Here is a 20,573-nt window from a genome sequence, read left to right as displayed (position 1 = left end):
TCAGATAGGAGGCTGCACTGCATGAAAGTGATTGCAATATATATAGGAGATGTCCAGAGTGTGACAGGCAATCAGATGATGAAAAATGTTTTTTCGTCAGAGTGGCCCTTTAATCATAATTTTCTCTCCCCTCCCTTACGGTTATCCTTTTTTGTAACATCCAAGTTCCAGCACTAAAGTTGTATTTTTTTAAGCCCAATAGAGGCAACAATGATTAATTCTAATATTTATTAATATCACATAATCTTTATCATTAAAATATAACATATACGTTATACCCAAAAGACAAGCTTACATGGGAGGTCTACTTGAGACAACGACTACCCATAGTACTCTCCACTTGTGTTCCTGACCTTCATTAGGTTACACAGAGAGCTGCTAAAAAGACCGGCTTGTGCTCTGGAGGATCATGGTGACTAGATATTATACAGCCAAGCACTGGGTTAAAAGAAGACCATGGAATACTACCTTTCTCCTGCTGCACCACTGTATACCTGTAATTCCACCCAGCTATTGTATTATAGCTGACCACTAAGTGAGTGTGATCAATGAGTGGAACAGGTTACCACAGTAGGTGGGAAGTTCTCCTTCAATGGAAGTCTTCAAGAAGAGGCTGGAATCCTGCATCCTGGTTGGACCCAATGACTTTGGAAGTCCTTTGCAACTCTACGATTCTATGATTCTAAGTATCCCAGCATTTGGACCCACTGCGATCTGTTCATTGCCAGGGAAGTTGCCTCACAAAAGGAAGCTGTAATGAGTGGATTACTCCTTGTGAGGAACATGAGAAAATGTTACATTTTTATATGTATTTTGTCATCTTCTGACCTGGTGAATATTATGAATGTAATTAAAGCTGTTCCTTCAATCATGGCTTTTGAAATACTCCATAGAACAGAAAACACTTGCTAAGCAAATCCCGTATAATGAAGATGAATGGATGATCTGCTGTGTAGGTCGTTTGTGGAAGCTTTAAGGATAGAAATCCAAACTCATCATCAGCATTAGTTGTTTCTTCCGTACCGTCCTCATCTGCCTGCATAGTTACCAAATTTATGACGTCTGACACATACAAACTTTCATCAGATATTTCAGATATGTTTGATTTGGTGTCACTAAAAACATAAGTCATTCCCATACGATACAGAACATTTTTCATGGAGTAGGTACTGTCTATCTTAAAGTGAGGGAGACCAACTTCAATGAATTCTTTCTTCATCTTGTCTGGGTCGGTCCAGTCATTCAGTTGCTCATATGTTAAGTTTTGTTTTATCTGAAATATAAATGGTTTGACAATAATTTGTAAGGATGAGAAAAAAGAATTACAACAGTAAAAATGTAAGAAATCTATATATTCCTCTGTATGAAAATGAAGGCATATGGAGGCACAGTGGAGACCATATGTAGCTCTATGGAATCCCTACTTGGACTCCGTACAAAATGAAGCTGTAATATGGCAATATAATATGGCCATGAGCGCAAAGTGTTCTTTTTTGTTGAAAATAAGAAAGTAAGTATTAGTGATGCTCAATTGGCAACATAGGTGACAGGTGACATAAGCTTAGGACAACTATTGTGAGACAGTGACAGAAAGAGTTCCACGCTTGGTCGCTATTTTTTCCCAAGTGTCCCGTTATATGTGTATTAGGTTCCAAGAAGTATATATCTCGTCCTAGGAAAGCTGGGTGAGATACATGAAATCCAGGAAGTGTCACGTTCATCTCCTGAGACGTGTGGTACTACAGATGATCTGCAGCTTTCCTGCTCAATGATGGGGGATTGTGTTGGCTGGCGTGTCTGTGTCTGCAGTCAGCCAATAACTCTAGGTCACTACACATATAAGTTGTCTTCCCAGGTGTGGGTGTGTTCAGCTTTCTCTGTTGTCATTCTCTCTCGGTGTTGTGTGAGCAGGTTCTATGTGTGGTGGCTGCAAGAAAGGTTTGTGTCTTGTGGTTTTGTTTGATTATGTCACTGGACTCCTGGTTAGTGTAGGGACTAGCGGTATTGCTGGGAGCCGTGAAGTGGCCCGCTAGCTTCCATATTTTGGTCAAAATGTCAACTAATACCTGGCATTTGTAGCATTAACATCTGCTACTAGTGTTGGCTGCTGTATGGTGTGATTATGACTCTGTATGTCTTCTTATCCTGTCCAGTTGTCTCTGTCTGTGGTGACATGTGTATGCATCCTACCCTGGGTGCGTGGGTTTCTAGGGGCAGCAAAAGCCCATATCCGAAGGCCCCTAGGCCCCGTTTGTTGGGGCAATGTCCCCGCTCAGGAAGGTCCTTGGTCATCTTCATTTGTAGAAGACAGGGAGAGGTGTTAATGGGTGATAGTTTCACCTGGTGTTCTTTATCTATGTTACATTCGTATGGGCAAGGGATATTTTAATAGTTTGGGCTTTTACATACACAACAAGACCAAATTATTTTTTTTCAATTGTTTGGATTTTTATGGAAGAATGGGAAAACGAGTATTTTGGAACTTTAATGTTTTTGTATTACTGTTAAAACTTTATTGGATCTTTATTTTTAACACTTTTCTCTAGCTCTCACAGGGGACTTCAACTTGCGGTCATTTAATCACTTGTACTATGTATTGTAATACTTCAATACCGCAGTATACAACTTTTGTAAATGTTGCCTATAAAGGCCTGCCATAGGCAGGGATTGATAGGCATCTATGCATGGCAGCCCTGGGAGCCTTGTGTTGGCTCCAAGCTGCCATGTTAGCCCATCAACACCCCCTGATTGCGTTGCGTAAGGGTGTTGATGGGGCGTGGTAAGGGCCCCCTGCTGCTGAATGTTTAACCAAGGCATCTAAACAGTAAACAGATCAAAGCTAATTTTGATTGCAGCAGTTGCTAGCAGCTGTCAGCTGTCAAAAAGCTGTCACCTCCTGAGCCTGCTCCATGCACCCTTCATGATTGCATGACATATTTACGTTATGCGGTCGGAAATGGGTTAAGGTTGTCAGTATAATTTTAAGTTCCTAATTTCCAATGAAACTGACCTGATTTTAATATATAGATGATAAATTCATAGTCATTTTTTCAATTTCTTATTATGACATACTGTATACTTGGAAATGCTATTAACCCTTTCCAATTCAATTTGTATCTTGGTTTTCCTAGGGGGCTTACTCTTTTTCTGCCATTATACAAGGGCGCTATCTGCTGGCTAAAGCCAGTACTGCATGAGGTGACACGTTGGATAGGCTCCGACAGAGAGGCTGGCAATATACAGTAAGAGAACCCCAACGGATGTCCTCCGACATCGGAGCTGTACAGCCTTAAATCATAATGTCTTAAGACGTCAGAGAGTGGATTGGAAAGGGTTAAAAAAGATAAATATGACCCATCACCAGCCATTCTAATCCATTCAATAAGTTTATATTGATATATTCTTATGTTTCAGTACCTCATCATGACACATCTCCATTACTATAACACTTACCTTTGTAATACCATCGTATTGATCAGGCAGTATGACATACATACGCAGATTTTTCCTTTTTCCATATGGAAGCTCAATGATACTTAACATTTGATCCTTTATTTCCCGAATATTAAAGTTACCCTCTACGCTCATTAATTCCATGTGTACTTTTTCATTCTAGAAAGGATAGAAATAAACTGATGAGTGTACAGAATATACATGTCTCCAGGCTCTGTCATTATAGGTATCTATACCTTTAAAAAAATAAATGAAAAATGAAGGTTTAACCCTTTCCCTGCCAAGCACATATCTCCTATGTCCTCACAGGGAAGCACCTCATTAGCCGAGGACATATGAAGTACTTCATTGCTGCTAATGGCTATAAATCAGGCTGTACTGCAGCTAGAACATCGCTCTTGGGCTTGTTTGAAAGCCAACAATTGGAGGGATTGCAGTTGTAACTTCAGTAGAGCCTGATATATAGAAGGTTAAAGTGGGAGCTGCATAAGGCCACAGATTCCCTGTGCCCGGTCGATGTCCGCGCGTACCTGTCATTAAGTCTCTCCTTTTTTTCAAATTATTTTTTTGCTACTAGGTGATGACATGGGTACCAGCGACCTATCCACGATGTCAATTGCGGATGGACCACGGGTCGGATGGCTTCCATTGACTTCAATGGAAGCCGTCCGTGCGGGCACCACTTAAAAATAGAGCCTGCTGCGATTTTTCCTCTGCAATTAGTTTCCACAAGTGTGCAGAAAGAATCCCTTATCCATAGCATGCTGTGGAAGGTATTTACAGCGGAACCCAGGGGTGGACGCAGGATAAAATAAAGTTCGACACAGTATTGGGGAAGAAGCTCTGCCAACCATCACATCATTTCCATTAAGGAAAAGGTCCCGCTTGCAGTCATATCGCTCTGCCGAAGACCGAGCTATTGTACCATAGTGCTAAAAGGTCTTCTTCAGAAGTTACAACAAGTGTCAGATCAATGGTGGATTTTACTGATGTGGATCTGACACTACAATCCGCAGCAGAACTCCAAGGCCGAGCCCTGGGGCTCTTCTCCACATTTTCATGTGCTTCCACATTATTATGTATATAGACCACTTCCTGTTGGAATAATTTGTCTATTATATTTTTTGAGAAAATGGGTATCTAAAATGAAGAAAGCGACACCTTAGCCTATATTCACATAACACTAATCTGTATCGGATTTTTTCAATGTAACTTGCAATTAACCCTTTCCAATCCACTGTCTGACCTCTGAAGACATTATGATTAAAGGCTGTACAGCTCCGATGTTGAAGGACGTCCGTCAGGGTTCTCTTACTGTATATTGCCAGCCTCTCTGCTGTCGGAGCCTATCCAACGTGTCTCCTCATGCAGTACTGGCTTTAGCCAGCAGATAGCGCCGTTGTATAACGGCAGAAAAATAGTAAGCCGACCAGGATACAAATTGGATTGGAAAGGGTTAAAATCTGTGTCAGAAATTTGAGGTTGCTGTGGATTTCTGGCATTTGTTGCAGCCGGGGATCTCCATGTGGATTTAGCACAGCCAAAGAAAAAAAATCCATATGTGGATTTTCAGATGGAGACTGCATCACAAAGTGACACATTACCTTTTTTCCCCACAACACATATTTAAAATCAATGAGCAGAAAAAATTGCGCCAGACAGACTACAGCACAGATTTCTATTAAAAGTAATGGAAAACATTTACACACAGATCTGATGTGGAATCGGCATGAATTCTGCATAAAATCTGTGGTGAGTAACGCCGTGTGAACAGAGACTGAACCCAAAACAATCCGGAAGAGGATAAAAATAACTTAAAGGGGTTGTCCCGCGGCAGCAAGTGGGGTTCAGCACTTCTGTATGGCCATATTAATGCACTTTGTAATATACATCGTGCATTAAATATGAGCCATACAGAAGTTATTCACTTACCTGCTCCGTTGCTAGCGTCCCCGTCGCCATGGTGCCGTCTAACTTCAGCGTCTAATCGCCCGATTAGACGCGCTTGCGCAGATGGGTCTTTTCCCTTCGGCTCTGTCCGGCAGCGTCGTTCTGGCTCCGCCCCTGTACACGTCATCGCGTAGCTCCGCCCCGTCACGTGTGCCGATTCCAGCCAATCAGGAGTCTGGAATCGGCACATGTGACGGGGACGGAGCTACGCGGTGATGCGTACAAGGGGGCGGAGCCAGAACGCCGCTGCTGCCGAACCGAGCCGAAGGGAAAAGACCCATCTGCGCATGCGCGTCTAATCGGGCAATTAGACGCTGAAGTTAGGCGGCACCATGGCGACGGGGAAGCTAGCAACGGAGCAGGTAAGTGAATAACTTCTGTACGGCTCATATTTAATGCACGATGTATATTACAAAGTGCATCAATATGGCCATACAGAAGTGCTGAACCCCACTTGCTGCCGCGGGACAACCCCTTTAATTGAAAAATCTTTAAAAGTCACATTAGATCATAAACTTCGTGCCAGAGAGACATAGGCGTTTCGGATGTACTAAGCGTCCTCAGTCAGCACAAGAACTAAGGAAGCTTAGTACATCCAAAATGTCTATGTGTCAACATAGGGAGTCTTTATAGTACAAAGTCTATGATCTGATGTGACTTTTAAAGCTTTTTGAATAAAGTTAGTTTTATCTACTTCCGGAGCCGGATCATTGTGTCTTCAGCCTACCACGTGCATCTTGCTCATGCGGATCCGTGCACCTAGAAGTGAACTTGCTTGAGAGATCAATGAGCTGGTGTGCCGTGTGAACATAGTCTTACAATTAGAGACGAGCGAGTATACTCCTAAGGCACATTACTCGAGCGAGTAGTGCCTTAACCGAGTATGTCCCCGCTCGTCTCTAAAGATTCGGGGGCCAGTGTGGGTGACAGGTGAGTTGCGGCAGGGAGAGAGGGAGAGAGAGAGATCTCCCCTCCGTTCCCCCCTGCTCTCCCCTGCCGCTCCCCGACCCCCACCGGCCCCCGAATCTTTAGAGACGAGCGGGGAGATACTCGGCTAAGGCACTACTCGCTCGAGTAATGTGCCTTAGTGAGTATACTCGCTCATCTCTACTTACAATGATTAGACTTCATCTCACTTATACCATATAAATTGTCAAAGTAAAAATTATTATATTTTTACTGTTTATATATTAAATATTAGAGAATTTGACTTTCTGCCATTGTCGGTTTTGAACTAGCCAACTACATTTTAAGAATGGGAAATTTCAATATTGTTAGTGAATAAACAGAATTTGCTCAGATTCAGCATTTTTGTGTGCCTTACTTTATAACTGCTCTATTATACTTACATTGCTCTTAGTAAATGGCGCATTTTCAGTGTTGGTCAGAGGAAAGCTCTGGGTCCAGTTGGCTAATAAATATGCTGTATTGATAATGACAAGATTTGTATCATTATCAACCGAATTCTCAGGCATGCTTTCGAAGTTGCCTAAAAAAGAACACAGGATTTAAATTAATGGATTTTACAGTTTATGCTTATGTAATCACCTAAAATCTGCCCCCTTTCCTGGCCGGATATCTTCAGATATGTGTGTAATGAGGTCATTAACTTTTCAAAGCAACATGATTTTGCGGTGTGTTGTCATGAGATCTCTATCCTATATGTAACTATTGTGGCCATACAGGGCTTGTGGTGGGAGTTGCACTCTGTCAGTGGTTTTGCTAACATGTAATAATTAAATCCAGTGGACCCCTGTTGATGAATTCATTAGGTCATCAATAGTTAAGAAATGGACAATCCCTCTAATGTATTCCTTATATTCAATCCACATTGTATATATATATATATCTTGCACGGTTTACATAGAACTTTGTATAGTAGTTTTTAAAAGCAAACAGTTCTATGAAACACACTGCAGTCACTGGACCTTTCCTTCCAGCGTACTCCAATCAGCATGCTATTCCCAATTGCTACAGGCGCCTCCTACCCCTTCCTTGACTTCTGCGAACAGGAAGATCACACATAGTTTTTGCATATTCTTTCTGCCTGGAAGGAGTTGCCATCAAGTTGAAGCTTCTGGGCCCAAATACAAAAACCTGTAACACGACCCCCAACTATTATTCTTTACTCATAGTACTGGGCTCCTAAAATGGAGAAGAGAAGCCTTATGGGCCCTCTAAGGCTCCTGGGCCCGGGTGCAACCGCATTTCCCTGCATTCCCTATAGTTATGCCCCTGCCTTCAAGCATAGCTGTCTTTTGTCTTTTTTTTCCTAGCCTCATTACTGATCCTATAAAACTCAACATCTAGACTTTAATCACTTCTCCCCTCAAGTAATATTTAAAGGGGTTGTCCCGCGGCAGCAAGTGGGTCTATACACTTCTGTATGGCCATATTAATGCACTTTGTAATGTACATTGTGCATTAATTATGAGCCATACAGAAGTTATAAAAAGTTTTTTACTTACCTGCTCCGTTGCTGGCGTCCTCGTTCCCATGGAGCCGACTAATTTTCGCCCTCCGATGGCCAAATTAGCCGCGCTTGCGCAGTCCGGGTCTTCTGCTCTCTTCAATGGAGCCGCTCGTGCAGAATGCCGGCTCCGTGTAGCTCCGCCCCGTCACGTGCCGATTCCAGCCAATCAGGAGGCTGGAATCGGCAATGGACCGCACAGAAGAGCTGCGGTCCACGGAGGAAGAGGATCCCGGCGGCCATCTTCACCGGTAAGTATAGAAGTCACCGGAGCGCGGGGATTAAGGTAAGCGCTCCGGTAAGCTTTCTTTAGGTCCCTGCATCGGGGTTGTCTCGCGCCGAACGGGGGGGGGGGTGGGGTGGGGGGGGGTTGAAAAAAAAAAACCCGTTTCGGCGCGGGACAACCCCTTTAACTTAGAAACTAAACCTAGTTCTATCTTAGATCTTCAAGAAGACAGCAGCAAGTCCTCCTTTCCTGCTTTGTATGGTAACTTCCTCCCCTGACTGTAAAGTGCTGTAGAATATGATGCTATTTTAATTAAAGGGGTATTCTGGGACTTTTAATTTTTTTTTCTATTGATAACTGACAGGTCATGCATAGATGATTGGAACGTGCCACTCTGATCACCACTGATCAGCTGATTCTCATGGCTGCTGTCACAGCAGTCAGTGCAGGAAACAGAATGTGCTGACCACAGCATAGTGGCCCAAGTTGGAACCGCAGGCACAGCTACTATTAAATTCAATGGGAGCTGCGCCTGCAGTACCAACTCAGGCCACTGTGCTATGGTCAGTGCATTCTGCTTCCTGCACTGACCATAGTTAAAACAGCTCTGGTAATCAGCTGATGAGTGGGAAACCGAGCTGCGGGTCACTGCCAATCACCTATTGATGAACTGTCGGTCACCAATAACATAGTAACATAGCATGTTAGGTTAAATGAAGACAATATCTATCAGCCAGTTTCAACCTCCTTGTTGATCCAGAGGTAGGCAAAAAACCCCACAGCAGAAAGGATAAAGCAGAACTATAAAGGATAAAGTCCCGGAGTGCTCATTTAAGTATTTATTAGTCCTTCTTACTATTTATTAGCATTCTTAACCCCATAGTGGTCCATCGTGTTTTTACGTCCTCTGTTGCTGCGCTATCTCCCTCCATACATCACGGCTGCCAGCTGTTTCTTACAGCCAGGACCCAGCAGCAACAGCTCCAAAAAGCTACGTGGCTCATCAGAGCTGTTACCTTTTAAATGACAGCAGCGTTTAAATCCCCGAAACGATGTTCGGGAGTACCAAGTTGAGATTGCAGGGACCCGTGTGGGTATCATGGCAGCCAGGAGCCTTCAGAAAGGCCCCAGGGCTATCATGGCAGAATGCCTATCAATCCATGCCCATGGGGTGGCTTGATAGAATGCCTGCCCGATCGCTATTTACATTGAATGATGATCATTCAGCTCATCATTGTCCATTGTTTATGCTGCATAAACGATGGGCGATGAGCTGAACGAATATTGTTCAGTGTACATAGCAGTTGTTCAGTATTGAAAGGGCGCTATGTTAAGTCAATGGAGAGGGACAGGGGAGCGTGAAGAGAGATATCTCCTCCTGCCGCCCCCGCCGTGAGCCAACAATACTAGCTTGCGTGCCGCAGCACCAGAGCTACCGGTAGTATGTGCGGTGATGAGTGTCGGGCATCGTTTGCCCGGCATTCGTCCCGTCTAAATGGGCCTTTAGGTAAGCAGCTTTTTTTCTTCTAAGAGACACACTTTTATTTTTGCCAATGAATATATATATATATATATTTTAATGGGACCATTTGGGTTACATATAATATGTAGCTTTATGAGGGCTTGTTATGTGGGGTGAGTTATCATTGGTACCATATTGGGGTACATAGGACATATTGATTAACTTTTATTCCCTTTTTGTGGAATAAAAAAAGTCACATTCTGGCATATACAGTACTATTATATGGCTTACCTTCCGTATTTCCTTTCAACCAGTTAATTATATATTCCCATGCGGATCTCGGATGATTTTTAAAATCAAGCATTCCTGGTTTTGAGTTGTACCATGTTTTAGAAACATTGATGAATGCCTAGAAATATAAAATAATATATAATAGCTCTTGCGAATATTTAAATGAACACTTTTTAACATGTTTTTCCTATTATTGTACTTAATTTATAGTTAATTAATCTATTCACCATTATATTGCATTGCCAAACATATTTTCTTTTAGGATTCTTTCATGAAAATGAATGAGAGGTCAGTCTATTAGTATCTATATACTAGCGCACTATTTTTAAAGGGTTCCACGAAATTAGAAAAATTCAGTTTAATTTATCCACAAACAGTATTCACTTCAATAGAACTGAGATGCGATACTGGGAACGATCAATGGATATGGGGGACGTTGTTTCTGGAAGATATCAGCTGTGGGGTTTTTTCAATCCTGTATAACCCCTTTAATATGTTTCCTGGTACTTTGTTCTATACTCTTCTGCCTGTCCTTGTCTTTTTTTATATTCCCACAAAGTTGTATGAGGGGGGTTGCAGAATTTGTGGCTCTAGCAGAAATGGGAGTTTCCAACCACCTATGAAGATAAATAACGTTAAATTAATCAGCACAGTATTTCGGACCTCTAAGGCTGGTTCTTCAAGGGGGCTGATTTGCCATGGGCATTCCACTGTAGAGCAACAGCAGAAAGCCTGCCTCCAAACCCGCGGATTTTATTGCATATTCCTCATTGAGTAGAGGTGAATTCTGCAGAATACACAGCAATAAAATGAACATGCTGAGGAATTGAATTCCGTGCCACATGTCAATTTCTGCACCGGTTTTGTGCCAATTATTTCCATAGCTTTTGGATGAGATTTTCAAAATCCCATTCCTAAAAAGAAAATGGTTTTTAAAGATGGACATTCACTTTTAGGGAAAAGCAAGATAAAGTTTGGTAATAGAGGAAAACAGCAGGGAATTCATATGATGTCATGCTGTCACCTGGATGTACACTGGGTGTCATTATGTAGCCTTTACTATGGCCGATGCTACCAGTTCCTCTACTTGTTCCACCCACAACATACTGGTACTATGAGCGCCCATCTTCCCATGTTATTTTTCAAACTCCTGCACTCTGGCACGGAATTGGAACCGCCAGCGAAGGGGAAGAAATTTTTCTTGTTCAGGTGCAACTAAGCTTCGTACCGGCAAGTGTAGTTGTGCCTACGGCCGCGTGTTTTCGCCCTTAAAGACTAATCATTGTTAGGAAACTGATTACAATACAATTTTGAAACCTACTAGTTAAATTGTTCTGAAGGTGGAGCGTTAGGGTGGTTTCACTCCTGTGTCGGGGGTTCTGTTTTCCTGTCCCATTCGAGGAGCAGGAAAGGGGACTCCTCGCAGCCGAATGACTCCATCTTATGATGGAAGTGAATAGTGCTGAACGGACCCCATTGACTATAATGAGGTCCTTCGCTTTCCACTCAGCTGCCTGGCTTTTAGCTGGAAGACAAAGCGCTGCATGTAACAGCTGAAGGTTCCAACGCAGATGTGAAACCACCCTTAGGTTCACAGGACTGGGCCAGATTCCTCATGTGGGATTCCGGCTGTGAGCGCGGCTGGTGACCCTGCGTATGGCAAGTAACTGTATTGCATATGACTGCGGAGGCATGCAGGCGATCATGTACAGTACAGGTTTTCTTTTTTGTTGTATTTGCTTTTTCCGCACAGTTACTTAGTGAATACAGGTTCCCAGCCCGTACGCAATGATAATTGCGTATAGGCTGTGGGTCGCACACCTCCATTGACATCAATGGAGGCCATTCGCATGGATTCCGCGGTAAAAAAGAACATGCTGCAATTTTTCTTCTGCTCGCAGAATACGCAATTCGTACCCACATGTGTGAAAGAAAATTTGAAAATACATGCCTTTCAATGCCTGTGTTTTACCGCGGATTGTCTGTGCGGACAGTTTTTGCAGAATCCACAATTCAAGTACGGTCGTCTGAAACCACCTCACTTTTACCAATATGTATACTTTTTTTCCACTGTTTATTATTTTTACTATATATTTTGAATGCACAATTTGCATGCACTATAGAAGTAGCTAACAAGGAACCGTGGGTCCCCATGGGAAAACATATAATGAGGTCCCACTCTACCACAACCACCTTCAACAGTAAGTTCAGTAAATGGAAAACTTATGATTATTTTGGCCTCCCTTAATAAAGACAAGGATAATGGACACAGTACTGTTAGAGGGCAGGGATAACCTATTTAGTGATTCACAGCACAAGAACTATACCATCATGGGAAAATGTATTCTATTATATCATAGAACAGGAATAACTAAGGCTTTAGTCAGACGGGCGGTTTTTCGCGCGATTTGCGCATGCGCATGCATCCGGCGATTTTTTAAAACCCTTGCTTTGCAATGGTATCGGACACATGAGCGCTTTTTATGCGCTCGTCCGATAAATTATAGAACAGAAATCGCAGATCGCACCTATCTGCGATCTGCGATTCCTGTTCTCTTCTCTATATGCGCTCAATGGGGCCGGCGGCAGCAGTGCCGACCCCATTGAGAACATATAGAAGACAAATCATTCTTCTCTGCCACAGCTGTAACTGCTGTAACAGCCTCTGATTGGCTCAGCGCTGAGCCAATCAGAGGCAAGTCTGACTCACACCCCCTTCACACCCACTGCAGGCCAGCCGCTCTGAACTCTGTCTACCGGGACAAGGTGAGTATATAGATTTTTTTTATTTTTACACTTTTCTGGATGAATTGCAGGGAAGGGCTTATATATTTAAGCCCTTCCCGACAATTCATCCTGCGCTCGCCCGCAGCGCATTGCTTTCAATAGAGCCGGCTGTATTGCCGGCTCTATTGAATTCAATGCGCTGGACAGCTCCAGCCCGTTTCTAATGAAACGCGGCTAGGAGCAGATTTTTCGGGCGATTTTTTTGGCCCCGGTCACGCGATTTGCGGATGCGCATCCGTCATGCGATCCGCAAATCGCGTGAAAAAACGCCCGTGTGACTAAGGCCTAAAAAGGTAACCATATTCACTGACATCATAGCACAGAAAAGTTCACATCTAATGATGTCTCATGCAGGCATGTGTAGTGGCCCAGAGTTAACGGGGCCCCTCCATAATGTTAAATGTTTGTCTTGTGCAATGGTATTATCAGTGTCTTCTATGTTGCATGCATTCGATGTGTATTACACCTCTGCAGCACTAAATGGGTTAACATCTGGGTTATGTCTGAGAAATGTATCTTGTTGTATGTCACGTGACTATGTTCTATAAATGTGTGTGCGAAGTGTACAACAAGAGTGGAGTTCTGGAGTTCTGTCTTGAAAGAGAGAGGTCTGCAAGTGAGCCAAACAGACACTGTGTGGTCCAGAATGGAAGAGGCTGAGGATATTGATCAGCTTACCCTGGGCCTATGCTACCCAGGATGTGCAAGTGCCGCTATCCACGCTGTTTGAAAGGGAGAAGAACCCCAGAGGAGTGCATGATGACCGGCAGAGAGTAAGAGAGAGAGGGAGAGTGGCTGGGAGCAGGATCACACAGATAACTGAGACTGTGGATTGACTAGATTACCCCAAGAGTCCTCCCTGTTACACCACCTTCTGCAAATGTAAAGTGTTCTCCTTTTGGACTGTTACTGTTGATGTTGGAATTTGTGTTGGACTTCAATAAACGGGCATTACCGACCGTTTCCGGTTTGCTCAAAAAATTATCCCTGTGTGTGGACTATCTTATTTCCGTCTCAAGGTTCACCGCAGAGGAAGGAACGGTGGTGTCACGACTGACAAAGAACTGTAACCGCTAGTTACCCTTTCCCTTAAACCTCCCCCAGCAGTAACTTGAACAGGTCCCAAGTAACCCCCAGGGAGGGAGATGCTAGAGCCACCATGATGGAAATCCCTTATCTACCCCGCTGTGGGCCCGCTCCTCGGACGCTGCACATGATGATGTCTTGGTAGAGGGATAATGCATGTGATGTCATAGCACAAGAATAATGCAAAACGTAATACTGCAGGGTCGGGTTGATGCATGAAACCATGAGATAACCATGAGGCTCCATAGTTGAACTTAAAATGGGGTCCCAATCAATTCTTTATACCTCCTTCCATCATCTGTAGTTATTACCATATGAACTCTAGCTTCAATCTTAGTTGCTTAGCCCCACAGCAGCTGCTGTACTTGCTACCCTGGCAGTTACACCCATTGTTTCATATTTCGGTCTCAGTTCAGTTTAGTGTTATGGCAGACAGCCCTATTCTTGCCATCAGTAGTACTGTATAGTCCAATGGAAATATATATAAATATATACATATATTTTCATATATTAAGACATTTCTAATATCTATATCGCACTGTATTTAGAGCTATCTTACCTCAGATAGGTTTAACGATTTTTCAACAAAGAGCGTGTTGTTGATACGAAGCATATATTCGTCAGAATTAATTAGTGTAGGTAGCAGTTGTTTAAATCCGGAATGTATATCTGAACAGCTTTCAAAGTGAAGAACCTGAAAAAAAACAAATAATTCATCATTTTTATTTCAGCAAATGAATATGCATGTATATATATATATTCTATAGAATGGAGTCGTTTTTAGAGATGAGCGAGTATACTCGCTAAGGCACATTACTCAAGCCAAGTATCTCCCCGCTCGTCTCTAAAGGTGGGTTGCGGCGGGGAGCGGGGGGGGGGGGGGCAGAGAGGGAGAGAGAGATCTCCCGTCCATTCCTCCCTGCTCTCCCGCGCCGTTCCCGCCCCCCGTCGGCCCCCGAATCTTTAGAGACGAGCGGGGAGATACTCGGCTAAGGCACTACTCGCTCGAGTAATGTACCTTAACGAGTATACTCGCTCACCTCTAGTAGTTTTCCTAAATATCAAAGTAAGTGTATTGTGTATGGTTACTTTACAGTCCATGACTATTAAGGTGCCTGTACACATGGCGATTCACCCGCTGTAACAGCATGCAGATCACCGCTAATTTATGGCAGCGCCTGGACTTAATAGCAAGTCTAGGTGCTGCCTGGTAATTAGCGGTGATCTGCATGCTGTTACAGTGGATCGCAGCAGCAGGTACATTTATGTTGGGAATATTACAGTGGATATAAAAAGTCTTCCCATCCCTGTTAAAATGCCCTGTTTAGTAGAGATGAGCGAACGTACTCGTTTCGAGTAATTACTCGATCGAGCACCGCGATTTTCGAGTACTTCAGTACTCGGGTGAAAAGATTTGGGGGGCGCCGGGGGGCAGGGGGACGCCTCTCTCTCTCCCTCTCCCCCCACTCCCCGCTGCAACCCCCCACTCACCCACGGCGCCCCCCGAATCTTTTCGCCCGAGTACGGAAGTACTCGAAAATCGCGGTACTCGGGTGAAAAAGGGGAGTGGCCGAGTACGCTCGCTCATCTCTACTGTTTAGTCATGTTAAAAAATCTGACAAATATGAATAGTTTCAGATTTATTTCCACCTTCAACATGACCTGTTATCTGTACACTTCCATTGTAAAACAAATTGAAATCTTTAGGGTGTAAAAATAAGACAAAACTAATATAATGTGATTGCATAAGTATGAACACCCTGTTATATTTGGGGGTGTGGTTGTGTTCATAATTAACCAATCAGATTTAAACTCATGTTAGATATTAGTCAGTACTCTGCTGCCATTATTTACAGGGACTCCGAATTACTTCATATAAAGTTCAGCTCTTCGAGGAGGATTTTCCTGACATTTTCTTAGCTGCTTCATAAAGAGCTTAGTGCACATCTAAGGGACCTGATTGTTGGAAGGTATCAGTCAGGAGAAGGGTACTGTTAGAGTAATCACTTAAGTTAGGTGAAACTCAAAGGTTATCGTAGCTTTATCAGTCAGGTATACCAAATTTGACGGTGCCTCGGAGAAGAATACAGCATGAAACAGACAAGTGGAGTTTCAAGATTCTCTTCCTCTTCTGAAGCACTTTATTAGAGTAGTTTAAGCAGATTGACTCTCCTCCCTCATGGAGGTTGGTGCGGTACAGAGGTGTGGGACATCCAGATTGTCAATTTCTCATAGTCTGGCGGGGCTGCCCTGGGCCTTTTGTGGGCAGCCTTGTGGACAATAAGAGCATAATTATCCATCTGCTGGCAATTGTAACACTTAGATTGTGCTTGATCTCTCTTACTGCTAGGAGGGTTATTGCATCTTGGGAATGATCCACAATGCGATTGATGGCCCTTCACTAAAAAAACTTCTTATTTGTCATCAGATATTCAATCCAAGCAAGCATTGTTAGTTACTTACATCTAATGTGATGTGCAACTCAGCTGTGTAGGACTCATCCCAGTCCCAAACCTGGATACATGGTAAGGGTTAGGGAAAGACCTGGCGACCTACCCTGTAAAAGCTTCACCTTGGAAACCCTATGAAAGAGCTCTCAGATGATTCAGATATGGTATCCGATACCAGGCCCCCCAGGCCAAAGGATTCTCTGAATGCTACTGGGGAAGAGCAAGGTCTGAGTACAAGTAGCCAGGGTTTTCCTCATGATGCAACTGGGGAAAGCCCTCGGGAAGCTCAGCTGCTAATGCACCTCATGATGTAAGGAAAGGACTGCACTGTACCAAAGCTCACATATTAGCAACATGGAATGAGTCTAGGGAAATTATACATTGTGAAATGCGAAATGACAAAACTTATTATTAATATTCTTGGAATTAGCGAATTGCACTGGACAGATAATGGATATTTTTAGTCCAATGACTTCACATTGTACTATGCCGGACATGAAGAAATCACGAAGAATTGAGTAGCCTTTATTACAAACAAGCTGACCTCAAAGGCAGTAGAAATGTTTAGAACAGCGACTGTATCTTTGCTATCAGAATATGTGGTAAGCCAGTGAACATCTTAATCTTACTGGTCTATGCCCCAACAACGGATGATGATGAAGAAACCATTGAAATCACTCGTATCAGATAGAAAAATTTCCCCCGCGCTCGTGGGTTCCAGCAGAGATAAAGGACACACTGTCCGTAGATAACTTTAAATAATTTATTAGTTCCTTTGCTACGCGTTTCTGCGGGCTTACCCGCTCTCTTCAGGCATACATTTGAACAACACCGTACACAATTTATACATTACTAAGGCTCACATGAGTGCTCAGACGCCGACTTTCGGAACCGCCCTCTGCTTCATGTGGAATAACACATCACATCATTAATCAGTAACCCTTTACATACTACTATGTTTCTCCATTCATAAAAAGCAGCAAAGTGTGCTATTTAAAAGTCCGTTCGACTTGCTTATACTCATCATAATCTGCTGTATTTCACAATATTATTTAAAAACATAAATTATCCATAAATAACTACTACAATTATATTCTAAAAATAGAGATGTTACTATAAGCAAATTGACAATATATTGCATTTACCCAATTTGTCAGCTGTATATACGATGATGAGTATAAGCAAGTCGAACGGACTTTTAAATAGCACACTTTGCTGCTTTTTATGAATGGAGAAACATAGTAGTATGTAAAGGGTTACTGATTAATGATGTGACGTGTTATTCCACATGAAGCAGAGGGCAGTTCCGAAAGTCGGCGTCTGAGCACTCATGTGAACCTTAGTAATGTATAAATTGTGTACGGTGTTGTTCAAATGTATGCCTGAAGAGAGCGGGTAAGCCCGCAGAAACGCGTAGCAAAGGAACTAATAAATTATTTAAAGGTATCTACGGACAGTGTGTCCTTTATCTCTGCTGGAACCCACGAGCGCGGGGGAAATTTTTCTATCTGATACGAGTGATTGCATAAACAGCCCGTTACGGCTGTCAACCCCAGAGACGCTCTCCGGTAATCAGTATTCGGGACTCCAGGGACGCTACGAGCCAGCTCGGATACAAGGTGCCGGTCAATCTCCTGGACAGGAGTTTTGGCCGAGCACCAGGTGAGTACTTAAAAGTATCTCACATCCTTTTAAAGTCGTTTTGTGTGAGTAGGCGCTGATCCTTGTTATTTTTTAAGAAACCATTGAAGATTTTTTTGCCGATGTCCTGAAAACTCTAAACAAAGTACCAAAGAAGGACATCATTTACATTGCAGGCAACTTCAATGCCAATGTCATAAAAGTCCTTTTTATTTCTTCATAATCAGTGCGACATTTTGACCTATGCAGTCTTTGTCAAGCTTGGCAAAGACCGCATAGGTCAAAACGGCACACTGATTATAGAGGAATCAAAAGGACTTTTATAATTTTGCACTATTTATGCTGCCACTCCTTGAAGATTATTGAATGACTGTAATAGAGGCATCGGTTCTGGCTTCTTGGTGGTGTATTGCATATATAGATTTGGCCTCAGCAGTTTGGCTATAATTAATAGTGTGCTGCTAACTACATTTTGTTTGGGATGTTCAATTCTAAAGTCGTCAGCCAGCCAGAAGTAACCATTACAGGAAGATTCAGACTTGGTGAAAGAAATGAAGCTGGTGATCGCCTGCTACAGTTCTGCCAAATCGGAATGAAAATAGGAAGGCAGAAACATCAACAATCTCTGTTATACTGATGACACAACTCTGCTTGCAGAAACCTTCATCTTCCTTGGTTCAAAAATTGCCCAGGCTGGAGAATCTATGCCAAAGATAAAACGTAGGATAGCATTGGGGCGAAGCACGATGCTAAACATGGACAAACTCTGGAAAAGTAGGGATATTGGCATTGTAACTAAATGCAGGAAATCACCATTTTCCCCCTAGCCATGTATTATACACACATACATTACACTCAAATGGAGATACACTTCTCCTCTGCTAGGGTGGTCTGTGTTAAGGATGGGCAAAACTAACAAGTCAGAGAATTCCAACCTAATTTTCCTCTCTCCCCTAACATCACTTAGTTCCACCTCTTAAGGGAGCCCACAGCAAAATTCAATCCTGCCCATGGCCGAGGACACTGCTGGTCTTCTCCTTCCCATCCGGGTCTTCATTTTCTTCACTGCGGATGTGTGCGGACTGGAGTAAGTTGTTTTTTAAACTCCTGCTTACTTGCAGAGTCCACGGCCTGTCTGCAATTCAATTGCGGATGGACGGCAGATCGGATAGCTTCTATTGACTTCAATGGAAGCCGTTTGTGCGGGATCGGACTGAAATGGAGCATGCTGCGTTTTTTTTTTTCAGACCAAAAGGGCAGCTTGTATCCCTATGGGTGGCTTGATTTGCACATTCCTCAAATCAAACCCTCCTGTGGACATTGGGTCTAACTGGGCATGTATCTTTTAGTCAGTACAGATAAACCACAATATATATACACACAAATATGGGCTCTTCACACATACACAGAAATGTTTTGCCCCGTGACTTTCACTGGGTCATGTCTTTTGGTCCCCAGGACCATTACTGCCTCAATTCCCCATCACAGATGGATGTAGTCATTTCCAGAATGACCTAACATACTGACAGACACTTTCTGGATAACCTATCCTTAAACCGTTAGTCCGAAATTCAAAACCCCAGAATAAATCATCCTAGCAGCTGGGTATCCCTTTCTCTGGTCTCCCACTGTCTTGACATATATCCACAAAACAAAGAGGCACAACAGCAGATGTTTGTCTCACACACTGTTGCATTCTTGAGTCTTCAGTTCACTTACAATAACCCTGATCCACATTTTAGTTGTTCACTCTATTTCTTGTCCAAAATATTCTAACTTTTCAACAGAATGCATACCATCTGCATCTAATGACATGTGTTGGATCCCAATTGAACGCAACCGGGAGAGGTACAACATGTACATTTAATGTTGTGAAGCATCCCAAAATTTTGTAATGACATTAGCATGAGGAAATATCGGATACCAGGAAAAATGTTATATATAACATTTAAGAACCTTTTGATCCTGCTTGTATAACAAATGAATACAGAGGGGCCTGGACACATTTCTTGAGCAATACAATAGTGTATGTTAGAATCATTAATAACTTCAGAAGGATCGGTAATCCGGGGATTATTCCAATTGCCAGATTGGAGTTGGGAAGAATTTTTTTCCCTTTAATGGGGAAAATTGGCTTCTACCTCGTTGTTTTTTTTTGTCTACCTCTGGATCAACATTGGGAGTAATAGGCTGAGCTACATGGATGTATATCTTTTTTTGGCCTTACATATTATGTCACACACACAATCACACAGTCCAGACATAATCTATGCATTCACACAAAATACACTGATAATTTTTGGCACGTGGAATAGAGTTCTATTCTAGCTGGGTTGTGGAGTTGGTAAGTCAAGGTGGAGCTAGTTTTCTGTCACCACCTAGATTGTTTCCATCTTCTTGTTTGCCTATGGGGTTCTCCATTCCTACAGATGTTTTGAAATGTTCCCTTGTTTCTTGCACTGTGTTGTAAAGCTTGAGTCTGACTTTACTTCGTTGACACACTATTTAAACTATTTATTTTTTATTGGTCTCCTTCATTAAAATGTTTGTCGATAGTTGTTAGGTTGCTTTAAATACGACATATCTCTGTTTGAGGTGCTCTTGTCATTTGAATAGATGGAAGGCTCTAATATAGTCATCTCCTGTTTGGGGATTGAAGTTGACATGGTGCAGAAGACCTAAAATGTAATGTATTCCCAACTAACCTTCCTGATAAGAAATCAGTATATCTCTGTCATGTAGATATGGGTGTGATAA

The 20,573-nt window shown here is 42.7% G+C and overlaps 1 protein-coding gene across 2 annotated transcripts in view; it reads right to left on the bottom strand.

Moving 5' to 3' along the window:
* Positions 1-220: 220 nt before the first annotated feature.
* Positions 221-20,573, bottom strand: part of LOC136579009 (ovalbumin-related protein Y-like) — a 131,104-nt gene continuing 110,751 nt past the window's right edge. For both annotated transcript variants that reach the window (XM_066579254.1, XM_066579253.1), the window contains exons 3-7: positions 14,285-14,419; positions 9,853-9,970; positions 6,753-6,892; positions 3,454-3,612; positions 221-1,273 (exon numbers count right to left, since the gene is read on the bottom strand). In XM_066579254.1, the coding sequence (XP_066435351.1) occupies positions 869-1,273; positions 3,454-3,612; positions 6,753-6,892; positions 9,853-9,970; positions 14,285-14,419 (957 nt within the window). In that variant the 3' untranslated portion in view covers positions 221-868. The remainder of the gene's footprint in view (positions 1,274-3,453; positions 3,613-6,752; positions 6,893-9,852; positions 9,971-14,284; positions 14,420-20,573) is intronic.

This window comes from Eleutherodactylus coqui, chromosome 9 (genome assembly GCF_035609145.1).
Source record: "Eleutherodactylus coqui strain aEleCoq1 chromosome 9, aEleCoq1.hap1, whole genome shotgun sequence".
Lineage (NCBI taxonomy): Eukaryota > Metazoa > Chordata > Amphibia > Anura > Eleutherodactylidae > Eleutherodactylus > Eleutherodactylus coqui.
This window is presented reverse-complemented; position numbering and strand designations above follow the sequence as displayed.